Raw genomic sequence first — 14,607 nt, forward strand, 5'->3', positions numbered from 1 at the left:
TATTGAATTAAAAAATTACACAAAAAATAAGGAATTTTAAATAGTTAATTTGATATTAATATCGATATATTTTTGTCAAATTTTTATGATATCTTCAAACATATATTTTATTCAAAAATAAAAACACCATCACTTTCTCAAAATCACATAAACATATTATAACATCAGCTGAGATAAAGAATAAAATGAAATATTAAAATCATGATGTATCTCGCTGCATTACGCGAATACGTTTCTACTAATATTTAATAGTAAAAGATTATATAAAAAAAATATTCTCCTTGAGCTTATTTTAAACATATTTACGAGACGATTATAATGGTGTAGTTTGTAAAAAGATAAACATATTTTTTCATATATTTTAATTAATATACAATTATATTTTTTTAATATAATAAAGATATAAAAAAAATTAAGAGATATAAAAAAAATTAAATAGTTAAGTATAAGGATGCAAAAGTGTAAAAAAATTTACATAAAAATGACAATGGTCTCATCAAGTTTAAAATAGTATAATATTAAATATTTTTTTATTTTAAAAATAATTAAATATCATGAGTACAAATTATTTTTAAAACTTACATGTTTTACCCTTCTATTTTATTTAATCAATAAGTTTAAAGGTATAAAGTATAATTATTAAAAATAAGTCGTAAGTATTTTTAGTATTTAATAATATAAGATTAAATAAAATCAATCGTAGGCTCATTTTAAACATATTTACAAGACGATTATAATTGTGCAATTTATCAATAGAAAAAACGTACTTTTATGATATATTTAGTTAATATACGATTAAATATATTAATATAATAAATATGCAAAATAATAAAAATTAAGAAATATAAAGCAAATTAAATAATTAAATATAATGATGTAAAATGTAGAAAAGTTCACTTAGAAAATGGATTTCTGCATAAAGTTTTTTTTTTTTAAATTTTTTTAACCGAATTCAAACCTTAGATAAAAAAAGCATTATAGTTAATATTTCTGCATAAACTTTGAATATTTAAAAAAACCACTAAAGAATAAAACCTTTTAATAGATTCAGTATTTGAATCAATTTCATCCTCAAAAATGATTTACCCGAATGGACTCCATACACATTTTTACAATGGTTCAACAATAAAGCCCATTTTTATATAAAAATGTTCATTAAACATAGAAATTAAATTTCACTTATGAAATTTGATTTTAATTTTGGATGATTGTCTATATCTATTACATTATTTTCCTCATTATTAATAATATCTTAATTATTTAACAAATATAGTAACTTCTGAGTTAAAATCTCTCTCTGAAATACTTAATACACATTCATTTCATGATATTCTTGAAAAACAGTTACATTCCTTATTTGAAAAAGTTTCATGTTCAAAACTGTTATTCGACAACTATTATTATAATTAAAGAAAATATTTAGTCTTATTTTTGGTACACAAGACTCTTGCTTTATTTTGAGTGAATCTTTGATAAAATCATGAAAAGGTTTTTCTAAAATCATATATTAATTTGAACCTTGAAATTCTATATGAAAAAAAAAACATTTATTTTCACACTTCAAAAAGTGATACCATTTTTATTGTCCTATGATGATTGTATTATCTGCATTGGTAAAATACTTATATGACCGATTATTAAATATCCAAAACTTTATCATAAATAAAATTACAGATAATTTTTAGGAAAAGACCAACTTTGATGTATGTACATATCTAGAAAAGAATTTCATGCCTCACTTATCGAGTAAGATTTTATTGGTTCTTGCTATGTCTTAGACCATGTAAGATTCTTGTTCTTTATCATGCATGCTTACTCATGAGGTAAGTGACAACCTATAAAAATTTGATAAACAACCCCTATGTTGTTTATTATCGTTATAGTTTATGTTTCAATTTGCGTTTCAAAAACTGATGGTATATATTAATGAAAACAATTTTCCTTAATAACAAACTTTATTTACCTTGGATTAATTTATTTTGTAACAAAATAAATTCATTTGTTACAAAATAAATTCATTCAACAGTTCTCAAATTTTATTAAATATATAAGCAAATAAATTTGCTTTTAGTATATATATATATATATATATGCATATTAAAATATAATAAATAAGTACGAGATCCATTTATAAATTTTAAATTAAGAGATTGAATTTGATACCTAGATTTATGGAATATTGTGTGAGAAAAAAAAAAATGTGATGTAGCATGACAAATTCATGGCTTCCTGAAAGGAAAAAAGTAGAGTTCGTTACATGTGTGGTCCCTGTGGTATGCATCTTGTTACTACTAAAGTCTTTAAACTTCATTAATTACAAATATCGTCCCTATGGTATGCAATTTGTTATGACTAGTTCTTTTGGAACGCAATTTGTTATGGACTATCTCTTCTTTTGGTGCCATCCCGCTTAGCCCGTTAACCAAGCTACATGCCCCTCAGGTGAGGGCCAATTTTGTCCTTTTACACTATTCTTCCTTCCCATCTCATTCTTCCCCAACCTAAATAACAAACCTCTTTAAATCAAGAGCACAAGAGCTTCAAATTCATCAACAAAAATTCCCATCATATAAGTGGCACGTGGGTCAGTTACCGAAGCCAATGCTTGTGGCAACATTAGAAGAAAGGACCTTAGGCATAACAAAATGCATACCACAAGGACGATATATACAATTAATATGATTTAAGGACCTTTGCAATAACAACATGCATACCACATGGACCAAACATGCAACTTACTCAAAAAAAAAAAATATATTATGGTTCTTATGAACGATAAAACCACCACTTTTTTGCCATTCTTGTGGCTTTTTAAAATTAAAAAGAGATAAAGCCCGGCAACTTTCTTGTTCTTTGGCGTGAAAGACCACTCTATGAGCCCCATTGTATGTATGACTTGTATACCACCTCATCATCATCTCACCTCTTCACATTTTTCATCCTCCCTTCTCTCTCTATCTCTATCTCTATCTCTATCTCCCTATATGTATATATCAACAACATATGTAGAGTCATTCATGCTATACATACACACATTTCATATATGCGACCATTTAGATTTACTTTCAGAAGTTCAATCAGAAATGGTGGTGAGGCCCTAACAATAAGGGTATGAAAGTGATACAGTTTTTGTTGTTTCCACTGAATCATTTCTACTTGATTGCATTGTTTTTTGTATTGGATGTTAGATTAATTTAAAGAAGAACGCATGAGTGATGATTTGAAGTTGTTTGAGGATTCTTTAAAAATCAATAATGACAGTCTCTTATGTCTTTCTCTATCTGTTATTATTCGATTGATTGCATGTTTCTTTTGATTGTTTAAACCTTCTTTTTTTAAGATTTTAATTTTCTGAACTTCTCAAGTTCACTAAAAAGTCGGTATTTTTCATCTGTTTTGGTAATTAACTTTCTTGATCAACAAGAGGCCAACTAAGTCTAAAGATTTTAATTTTAAAGTGTTCTTATATATGTGTGTCGTTAGAAAGATTGTAATTTTTTTTGTTACACATAAATCTAGGAAAATAACGTTATTATGTCTCGATAGGCTTTTGATGATATTTATTATTTATCTTCAAACTTGTTTAATTCTTTATGCTTACAAAAATGTTAGTAGTTACATAAAAAAATGATAAGTTTTATGGTAACATGTCACACACATATAAGACGAAATCAAATAATACCACAAGAAAGTTATAAATATATGAGAACTGATTTTAGAATATTTTTTTTCATGATTTTTTCTATTAAATACCAAGATTTAAAATATTGTTTCACCATTTGAATATTTTTTAAGTGAGTTTTTTGTTTCACTAAGTGAATAAAAGAAAGTTTAATATGTAATTTTTTCACGAGGTGAATACAAAAAATAAATGTTAAACAATATCTTAAATCATACTTTTGATGGAAAAAAATCATGTAAAAATCTTTTTATATCAATTCTTTTGTGATTCTCATTTAATTATTACACACACATTCTCTCTCTCTCTCTCTCTCTCTATATATATATATATATACATATATATATATATATATACACACATCAAATAAGGTTATAAACCAGTGACGACAAATATAAAAATATTTTTTTTATCAAAGATTATGATTTTAAAGTATTGTTTTATATATATTTGTGTTCACACAATGAAAATTACATATGAAACATTTTTTTTTCTGTTTCATATTGTAAAACAAAAAATATGTGTAAATAATGAAATACATATATGTGGGGCTAGCACATCGTAAAACAAACATACTAAAAAAATATCTTAAATTATAGCCTTCAATAAAAAAATCATATAATTTTCTATATCGATTCTCAAGGATTTATAACATTTTTATACTTAATTTGCCCCCATATATATATATTCTTCTAAAAGAGTCATGAATTACACCTAAAAAGGTGAAACATTTATGGCATGTTCATTAACGCATTCATTTGAAAATACATAAATGTGAGATCCAAACATATAACATTCTGGTTATCCTATCAGAATTCCAACAGCTTGTATAGTTAAGCCTGCTCTTTCTATGAAGATTTGGGTTCTCATTCTCAAGTAGAGAACATATATTGTTTTTTCTTGCACTTCCATCACTGAGTCCTGAACTAGTTTTAAATTTCAGGGGATACACTTCCATTATTGTTGAAATCATCGTCGTATTTTGACATATCATCATCAGGTTACGCTCCATTAATTTCCAATCTGAAAGGCAACAATGTGGGAACCAAATTCTGATGAAAAATGGGGTCCTAGTTATCATGATATCGACCAATTCTTTAGTTATGGTTATTATGGTGATTATGGTTATCATCACAATAGAAACATCTGTGATGATCAACAACCATACAACTCTAGTTATTATCAAGACAACCAGTATGGCAATGTTGACAGTCAGATGTGGGTTAACTCTCTTCAAAACGGACTATCGGAACTCTCAATTGCAGATGGAAATGAATCATCGAATGCGGTACATGAGCACATGCAGGTACAGGAGGACCTGCAACTGCAAGTACAACCGTATGCGATACAGGAGCATCGGCAGGTATCATATCCGGTGGAGGAGAACCTGCAAGCAGTATCATCAAATGCAGTACAGGAACACCTGCAGCCATCGTATCCAGTGGGCCGATTCCAAGCATACACTGGTAATTATCAAGATTGGTATTACGGTCCACCATCATCGAGCTACTATTATGGTGAGCTTCTTTTTGATCTCTAGCTCAGCATAAGTCTGAAAAAGATACAGAAGAATTGAAACATGCCTTGTTTTGCATTCTTAAACCTCTTCAATTCACTTGCAACAGAATACAGGTGCAACATTTTAGGGTTTTTATTATTAGTGAAAGACATTTGTTAGATTACAAGTAAAAGTCGATATATATGTGTGTGTGTGTGTGTGTGTGTGTATATATATATATAGTTGATAGCTAAATCTGCATTCTGGGTAGCATTTTTTGCTTCATAACGGTTACGTTTTGGCTATTAATTATAGCAGGTGATGAAACAAAGCAACTGGAAGCATCAGCTCCATCCTCCAGCCCCGAAAACCAACCTAGCGATTGGGAAGAGAACTCTTACACTTTCGAGATCAAAGATGAACCTCAGATTGACGGGGAAGTTGGTAAGAGGCTAACTGAAATTACCCCCGTAGCTGTAAGTGCAAAATTTATGTCGTTCAGTCGAATTTTTTTCTAGCAAATGAAAGAGTTTTCTTAATACTAAAATATAATAAAAAAGGATACCTAAACCGGGAGTTTATTAGTAGAACAGACTCAATTCCCAACTTTTTGTTACCGTTACAGCAAAATAGATAGAAATTTTGTTATACTGTTACATTTATTAGTCATTTATGTTATACTTTCACGGTCATGCATATATCATTTACACCAATTTTGACAAACTTTTAATCCAGTCATCTAACATGAATCATCAATACATTCACTAGATTCAGCTATTTCATATATGTTGCAGCATACTCCAAAAATTAATGGAGATATACCTTCCATGGATGAAGCTTCTTCTGATCATCAGAGACTACTGGATAGGTATCACATCGATCAGTTCATCTTGATCTTTTAATGACCAATAAATTTTTTACTCTTCCAAAATAAATAATTTTATGATCCAATGTTTGTATGAATGACTATGTACTTGGATGACAACTGCTCGATGGTTACTTGTGACAGACAAGTCATTCGGTTTAACCCAACTCACACAAAACCCTTGCTGTAAATGTTTCAGAAATAACTAGAATGGAAAACTTTGTTAGGAATGAAGAACTAAAACCAATGGAAATTTAATCATCTGTTTTAGTATCAGGGCTCTACCACCCTTCCTTTTCTGAAGTTCTTCTATTAAAAAAATTAAAAATATTGGATTATGTAACTTAATCGACAGCGAACATTTTTGTTGTAATTGTTATAATCGACGGTTGCTAGCTAGTTCATCGTCACGTTCATGTTGTTACAAATCGGGCTTATGCCTTCGAAGGAGAAAAAATCCATAAAATCTTAATTCGTAGACTTTACAAATTTATGCTGAAACAAGAAAATTGTTTGGACTATATATCCTCCCACAATTAGTAGATATTGGAGTAAATAGCCTTTTTTATACCCTAATGTGTAGTACAGTTGGTTTATATTTGCAAATATATCATTTTTAACCGTTTGACTTTAATTGATCGTGTTAACCGATAATTATACTTTAAAATTCAATAAGAACATTGTTCGTCAAGAGAATATGCAAACTAAGAGTTAGACAAAAGTGTACTAAAACAATTACTGTACTTGTTAACCTTTGTCCATTTAATTCCTTCGCATTATTGGAAGTTGCAACTACAATGTTCCTTTTCTTGTATAATAGTTGGATAGCAGTAAAGCAAATAGAATGGTTAGAAATGTCATCACTTTACATGTTGAGAACCATGGCATTAAATTCTTAGATTTGGTTTCCAGATATCTGAAATTTAATTTGTAACAAGTTAGAGAGAAAACCAATATAATACTGGATGGGATTTAACCTCCACACACACAAACATATAATGGTTGTTGGCTTTTCCATGTGAAGTTTCATTCTTACTGCTGTTGGAATTGTGGTGTTCTCAGGTTGGAATTATATGGCCTGGTTGAGTCTAAAGTTGAAGGTGATGGTAACTGTCAGGTCAGTGTCGTCCTGATCCATTTCATATGATCTTGGATTAATTACTAGTACTACTGCTTCAACAAATCATAAAATCTTAAAGTAATATGTATTAGAAAAAGACCAATGCGGTTTATTTGTTGACTGGATCAGATTGTATCTGGTTTGGTAGCTAAGCTAGTTCAACAGAACTTTCTAATAACACTTTTCCTGGCTAGTTAGCTGCTTTTGGTGCTCCACTTGAAGGTTAATTGTTACCTCCTTAGTTTGCAATTAATGAGATCACAAATGAAATGGTGACAAGACCAATATGTTTTCTTCTGCTTGGATTCTTTATCATGAAAGTACACCAGATCACTAGATGCTTTGAACAAATAAATCAAATTCTTGATGACATTCTTAGGGTCCGCAGTTTTTTGAACCTTATATATTGATTAGGTATCATGCCCAAACACTTTGTATATCTAGTCCTTCCGGGTTTATTTATTTCTGATATAATCATCTGTTATCTCTTAGACATTCATAGATTTAGGACTCAGATTCATGTTTTTCTATGGGTGTTATATAAGGTGTGATCTAAATTTTCAATCTGTTGAAATTGTTTTGCTTATCTGTTGAATTACAACTTTTATGAATCCAAACCGGAGAATAATGCATCTCATGTGATAGCACACTTTTACTTCAGTTCCGTGCTTTATCGGATCAGTTATACCGCACACCAGAGTATCACGAATCTGTGAGACGGCAGGTTGTTAAGCAGGTAAACATCACAGAATGATAATGCATACCTCTACATTTGTTCTTGAATTTTTGTTTTATTTTATGGTTTTGTTCATTATTGGTTATGGTTACTGATATGTTATATCGATGTACATGATTCAGCTTAAATCGCATCCAGAAATGTATGAAGGATATGTCCCGATGGCATATACTGACTACTTGAGTCAGATGTCTATGTAAGTTGCACCTTTTTCCTTCCGCCACATTTTCCCTTTCCAACTTGTTAATTTCAATATTTGAGCAGGAACGGAGAGTGGGGAGATCATGTCACCTTGCAGGCAGCTGCAGATTCGGTATGTTTCTTTTTTTGCATCTTAATTAGAATAGACACAGTAAAATTTTGATGTATCGGTTAAGAGCTAACATGAGTTTGCTAATTTCTTTGTCTATTTGAGCTTGGGCTAGCTTACTTATTCAACTCCTTTATGTTCTTATGCAGTATGGTGTCAAAATCCTCGTGCTAACCTCTTTCAAAGATACCATTTTCATTGAGATTCTTCCCAAGGTCCTAAAGTCGAAAAGAGGTAACTTGTAGATCATTATTAAGTTCAATAGATTTCTTACGAGTATGTATAAATTTCGTGAAAAAAGCGTCTGCACAGAGTATATATAACCCGCCCTTCGTTTCTTATAAACTTATTTTGTTCCTTAATATACGTAACAGCTTATGACTTGTTATATATCGTTATCCATCCATGTATCTTTCTAAGGGAATTTAGTTTATAGTCTTTACCATGGAAAGGAGTGTGCTCAACTCATGATGGTAACTGAACAGTTGATCATATCTCTATTTATTATACTGGTTAAGGGTTTTCCCATGCTTCATTTAACGAATATGAATTACACTGCGCTTCCATTCAATTAATCGTATCTGGTTTGTCCCTCTTTTACTTATCATATCGTATCTAGCTATATACGCATATTTTATCCCATCCTTTGCATGCTAGAAATTCCTATACATGCTATATCATGTTTCTTAAATTCCTTTTTCGTAGTAAAATCAGACGTAACTACAAAAGTGGCTTTTTCTTTCTGTTTTATACAGTTGTTTTCTTGAGTTACTGGGCTGAAGTACACTACAACCCGATCTATCCTGCTGATCAAGAAGGTAAGTATACTAATAGTTACTATCTGTCATGTTAATTATATTCCTATTCCAGCATTATGTTTGAAAAAGGATTTCTTCAGATATTTGTCTAAGAAGTTGGCATTTATAATCGAACAAATTTGAGGTTTTCGTGTGCGTTAGAATTCTGTTTAGCATTGACAAGATAATGTTATGGCAACATATATTGGAGGGAAAATACCATGTAAAAGAAAGATGGCTTGAAAACCTGGTGTACGTAATCTAAAGAAGTCACCATCAATAATCTGCCTGCAAATGGTGCTTATCAAATATACTTGGTTTTGAATTTGGATTTCAACAGAGTTGCCACCATCCAGACATGAGGAGGATGAGAAGGAGGAGGTGGATAAGAAGGAAGAGAAAAAGAAGAGCAAGAAGAAGTGGTGGAACTTAATCAAGAGCAGACACCAGTCTTATATATCCCGATTGAAAAGATGATCAGTGTGTGACTGCAATGCATCCTTCAATTTGTAGCAAATAATTGAAACCATGCATATGTTTTCTTACTTCTATCTAGCTAAGATTGAATGCTTATGATATCTTGATCGTCTTAATTTCAAGAATAAATCGAAACAGACCTCTAGATTTCATTATGAATAAAAATACTTGTCTTATTATGGTGTGTTCAATCTCTTAAGATTTTACATATTGGATGTGAGTAACCCTTGCTAGGAATTTGATGGCAAAGGCCAAAGAAGTCAGAATTAATTTTAAGACTGACTTGGGATGATTGGAGTATCTTAGTGGGGATAACTTTCACTTCACTTCCTTGAAAGTGGCTCCCAAGTATATATGCATATATGTTTTGGAAAAGGCTTTTCAAAGACCTGACGGATGTTCATACTTTAAGCGATTGAGTTTTTTGACATTTTCTTGAACGAATAATTATTTCAGTTTTTGAAACAGAACAAATAAATCTTTCAACTTACCGAAATCGAAAAAACACGGACTTCCATATTTTGAGTGGTCCAGTTCCTCGACATTTGTTAAAAAACACGGACTTCCACTATTTCACCTTTTTTCCAAAAAAAAGTTCCTCGACGTTTTTTGAACAAATAAGTAGTTCTTACACTTGTAAAACGAAAAAGACATACAATTTATTTCTCGATATATCATCAGATCAATAGCAAAACACAACAAACCTATAAAACGAAAGCAATAGTTTATTTTTTCAGATTCAAATAATGATTGAAGAAGAAACGTCAGTATTTGCAGGTTATAAGGTAGGACCCTAAATCGTTTATGAAGTTTGTTATAGGATTTAAGGTGTCTAGGATTGCTTATTTGAAACAACTTGTGCCTTTCTACAAAAACTCCTTATTACCGGTATAAGCTGTTTATCCAAACATTTAAAAGTGCTTATTACTGGTGTCATACTGGAATAAATCAATAAGTTGTTTTTATAAGCAATCCCAAACACCCGCTAAATAAAGTTTTAAAAGTTGGATCTTCAAAAAGAATGTGACACAAAAATTATTTCATTTGGGTACACAATCTACCCACTAGAAAACTGGTGCCGAATCCGAAGAGGTGATCGAATTGCTTCATTATGTAAGAATATTTGTTGGTATACAAAGTTAAATATGTTTTCTTTCTTTATGGTAATTAACCCCTAAAACTATGAAGACTCCCAACAAGGGTAGAGTACAAGGTGTCATCAGGCAAAATACCTGCATTTTTCATCTCATCATACAGCCTGAAAGCTTCTTCTGATCTTCCCTCCTTCGATAACCCAGCAATCATAGCTGTATAACTTATCACATTTCTAACAAAACCTCTTTGTGGCATTTCATCAAACAGCTTCATTGCATCATCAACTCTCCCAGCCATACATTCCCCATGTACTAAACAAGTGAAAGTGTAAACATCAGGCATCACCTCTTTGTCTTCCATTTCACTTCTTACCTTATGAGCTTCCTTCATCAACCCTTTCTTGCAATACCCATCAATAAAAGCATTATATGTCACAACATTTGGTCTCTCCCCCTTACTCTCCATCTCCATAAGCGTTCGTCTAGCTTCACTGAAATCCCCTTGCTTACAGAATATATCGATCAAAGTGGTGTAAGTTTGTGTATTTAGAGCGATGCCATTATCCGCCATTTGAAACAACAATGTCTTTGCTTCCTCGAGCCGGTCTGCTTTACACAAACCAGTAGCGATGATATTGTAGGAAATGAATGAAGGTTTGAAGCCTTTCTTCTCCATTAAACTCTGCAACTTAATTGCATCATCAACATTTTCTTTTTTACAATACCCATCCATCAATGTGTTGATTATGACATCATTCACATCTAGACCTTTACTCTGCATTTCAATCAACAAAACTTCAGCAGCTTTCATCTCCCCTGCTTTGCATACACCATTGATCAACACTCCGTAAGTGTGGATATTTGGGAGAAGGCCTTTCTCAGTCAATTCATCAAACAACTCGAAGGCCCTCTTCATTTTCCCAAACTTACAGTTGCAACTAATCATTGAAGTATACACATAAACATCAGGAGTTATACCCTTTAAAAGCATTTCATCAAACACCTTCTCTGCGTCCTCAATTTTCCCCATCATCAAACTTAACTCGATTAAAAGCGTATAAGTTGCTACGGAGTAAGAAACTCCTTCCCTCTTCATTGAATCCAGAATCATCTCTACTTCCCTATATTCTGATTTCTTTAGATGGGCATCGATCAAAGCATTATATGTATTCGCATTTGGTCTAACCCCTTTTGTAATCATTTCGTCCATCAATTCTTTTGCCTCAGAATTCTGCCCAAGCTTACACATCGCCGAGACTGCAATTGTCAATGAATACACCGTTATCATGACTCCCGAATCCACCATTTTACGGAAGAACTCCGACAACAATTCAAACTTCTCACATCTCTTTGCGGCAAGAAGAAAAACCATACATGATCTATCATCAATCTTACTGAACTCCTTACTTTTCATGTAATCAAAAACCTCCAAGCTCTCTTCAAACCTCTGGTTGTCAGCGTAAACACGGAACAAAGTATCCAATAACTTCGCTACAACAACCTTACTGAATCCACTAACACAACTCTCGTTAACGAAACACGTAATTTTTTGTATAGGCTGCTGGATACCATTGTTAATGGCTAATTGATTCAAGATGTCCTTAGCAAGAACAAAATCCTTGGACTTGTAAAGGCGACAAGAAAGTGTAATGTATGGTTCGATAAGATTCAATTTTTTGGGTTGGAGGGAATTGAAGAAATTGAAGCAAGATTGAGGTGGAATGTGCGTGTTTGAGAGGACGAGGTGTATGATATTTGGGTTTAAAGACGTGAGGGGAAACTGGAAAGATTGTGAAGTTATTATAGATTTGGAAATGAGATTGGCGGTTCGTTGGTCGGAGTTTAATGGAGTTGGAACTTTGGGGATGGATTTCTTGAATGCTGCTAATAGGGTTTTGGTAGGCATGTTTAGGGTTGAAGAAGATACCCAGTTACTTGGGAAATTTGGCCATGATTGGGTTCGATCTCATACCTGACCTGATAATGGCCGCTGATATCATATGTTCTTTGAAGAAGAAGGGAACTCTCTCTGGGCTTTTATTCCCTACGAGTGGGCCGATGAAAATTATGGACTTGTGGCCCAATTTCAACTCTTTTAATTACAAAATAAATTAAATAAATTCATTTTTTTATTCAATTTCTGTATAAATAAGTATGTACTTGAATGACGATTAAATATGTGTTCGATGGTACTATTTGTGATATCATTTGGTTTTAATCCGATTCAAACAAAAACGCTAACTAAAACAGAAAACTTTATCATGTATTAAGCGATATAATCCGTTTTAGTATATGGGATCTAGTCTACCACCCTTTCCGTTCTAATATCAATTTGGAACTGCTACATTTGCGTGAAATCACATTAGACTATTTTTCAAAAGAGCCCTTGAGTAGATAATGAGATTTCAACATGTATTGTAGAGAAACTGGCAAGTCTAGTTGACTTGAGACTCTAACACGACCCCTTCCATGAAAGATAGACGGGCAAAGACATTGCATAGTGTCAAATCCCATGCAAACATGTCATGGATGATAGATTTTGACTCTGATACCATGTAAGAATATATGTAACCCCACTACACTACTTTCTAGAATATTAGTGTGTGCTGTAGATTATAATTTGTAAAATAAAAGAAAAAGAAAGTGATATAGTACATAAAGAAAGATGCAATCTCAAAAGGATTCCTTAAAGAGAATTAGAAACAGTAGTAAAAGATGTTGGTTTTAGTGTAAGCATATATAAAACATGGATCATATGAAGTTAAATATCTCATTAATTTCCTGTTCATGTCCTTGTCTTATGTTTGGGTGCTCAGTTTTCTGAGCTGAAATGACTCCTCATAAATCTTATATAATTCTTTTTTTGCAATTGGACCCCAAAATGTTTGTATTGTTCTAATTTAGTCCATTTCACGCCATTAACGTTAAATACGCGTATTGTTCTAATTTGATTTTGAGAAAAATTTCAAACCGGTTTGATTTATAATTTTTGACATCAATCGAAGTCAAGTCGAACATGATTAAAACATACATTTATTTATTTTCTTGATATACATGTTTTGTACACTTACATTCATTTAGGTGATACATATATTCCAAGAGTTATGTTCATACAAGAATGATACATATTTAAGAAAATAAGAAAATGATCAAATTACGTACAATATCACATGTGATTTTATATGAACGGCCAAAAATGTGTGCGGGCAACCCTATGGCAGTGTGGCAAGGTCGTGTGAATCACGTGTGATTTTTTATGTGATGTTAGTATAAAATCACACATGATTCGACTATTCTCTTATTTTCTTAAATATGTATTATTCTCATATGAATCTGACTCTATAGTCCAAAACCAGTTTCTTATACCTCTTTCAATACTATCAAAATTACAAAAATCAATTTTAACATCTACAAAATACTAAAGTGTTATATTTCAAACACTGAACAACTATTTGTTCAAATAGTGACATTGCAGTAATACTTAAAAACATCTTCAACATATTCTCTAAAATGAAAATTGTAGAGATTTGTGTTTTAATTGATTCTGCAAAACCTTTTTTAAAAAGAAGAAAGTAGGAAAGAGAAAATAATTAAAGCTCTCCGAAAATAATTACTTAATAAAAAAGATTACTTTTTATTATTTCTATCAATGAGAAGCTGTGAAACTAAATGCTCACGAGAGACAAGTAATATTTTATGAGTTATATTTATTATTTTAATAATAATTAATATTGTAATTTTTAAAAGGGAAAAATTGTCGGAGATAAACATATTTTTTAAGAGATTATGACATTCAATTCTTAATTTTTGAGAATTTTTGAAGATGTTCTAATGGATTATTGAGAGTCCCATAAATAGATGTGAGACGAACATCTAGGGGTGCTAAAAAACCCGATCAACCAAACTCAACCCAACGTGAAATAATTCAACATGAAGTAACCCGTTGTCTAATCAAGTTGTAAATTTTTTAAACCGTAGGTATTGAGTTGATATTGGGTTACTATTGAACCAAACCCAACCCGATGAACCTA

The 14,607-nt window shown here is 31.5% G+C and overlaps 2 protein-coding genes across 2 annotated transcripts; one reads left to right on the forward strand and one right to left on the reverse strand.

The window, feature by feature from the left end:
• Positions 1 to 4,715: 4,715 nt before the first annotated feature.
• Positions 4,716 to 9,482, forward strand: LOC112529430. The gene is made up of 10 exons (XM_025140713.1): positions 4,716 to 5,196; positions 5,496 to 5,653; positions 5,972 to 6,045; positions 7,105 to 7,159; positions 7,824 to 7,898; positions 8,021 to 8,094; positions 8,163 to 8,211; positions 8,358 to 8,442; positions 8,964 to 9,026; positions 9,346 to 9,482. Exons 1-10 carry the CDS (start codon positions 4,716 to 4,718, stop codon positions 9,480 to 9,482), a joined length of 1,251 nt encoding a protein of 416 aa, XP_024996481.1.
• A 1,087-nt stretch (positions 9,483 to 10,569) lies between these two features.
• Positions 10,570 to 12,562, reverse strand: LOC112508874 (pentatricopeptide repeat-containing protein At2g32630). The gene has a single exon (XM_025113693.1). The coding sequence runs from the start codon at positions 12,480 to 12,482 to the stop codon at positions 10,650 to 10,652; it is 1,833 nt and encodes a 610-aa protein (XP_024969461.1). The 5' UTR covers positions 12,483 to 12,562; the 3' UTR covers positions 10,570 to 10,649.
• Between the last annotated feature and the right edge of the window lie 2,045 nt (positions 12,563 to 14,607).

The sequence above is a fragment of the Cynara cardunculus genome (genome assembly GCF_001531365.2).
Source record: "Cynara cardunculus var. scolymus isolate 2C chromosome LG 1, CcrdV1, whole genome shotgun sequence".
Taxonomy (NCBI): domain Eukaryota; kingdom Viridiplantae; phylum Streptophyta; class Magnoliopsida; order Asterales; family Asteraceae; genus Cynara; species Cynara cardunculus.

Excerpts from the sequence above, each read along its gene's own strand:
- LOC112508874 (XM_025113693.1), bottom strand. The coding sequence starts at position 12,482 with ATGCCTACCAAAACCCTATTAGCAGCATTCAAGAAATCCATCCCCAAA.
- LOC112529430 (XM_025140713.1), top strand. The coding sequence starts at position 4,716 with ATGTGGGAACCAAATTCTGATGAAAAATGGGGTCCTAGTTATCATGAT. Across the intron at positions 6,046-7,104 it reads CATCAGAGACTACTGGATAG|GTTGGAATTATATGGCCTGG; the intron begins GTATCACATCGA and ends TGGTGTTCTCAG. Across the intron at positions 7,160-7,823 it reads AAGGTGATGGTAACTGTCAG|TTCCGTGCTTTATCGGATCA; the intron begins GTCAGTGTCGTC and ends CTTTTACTTCAG.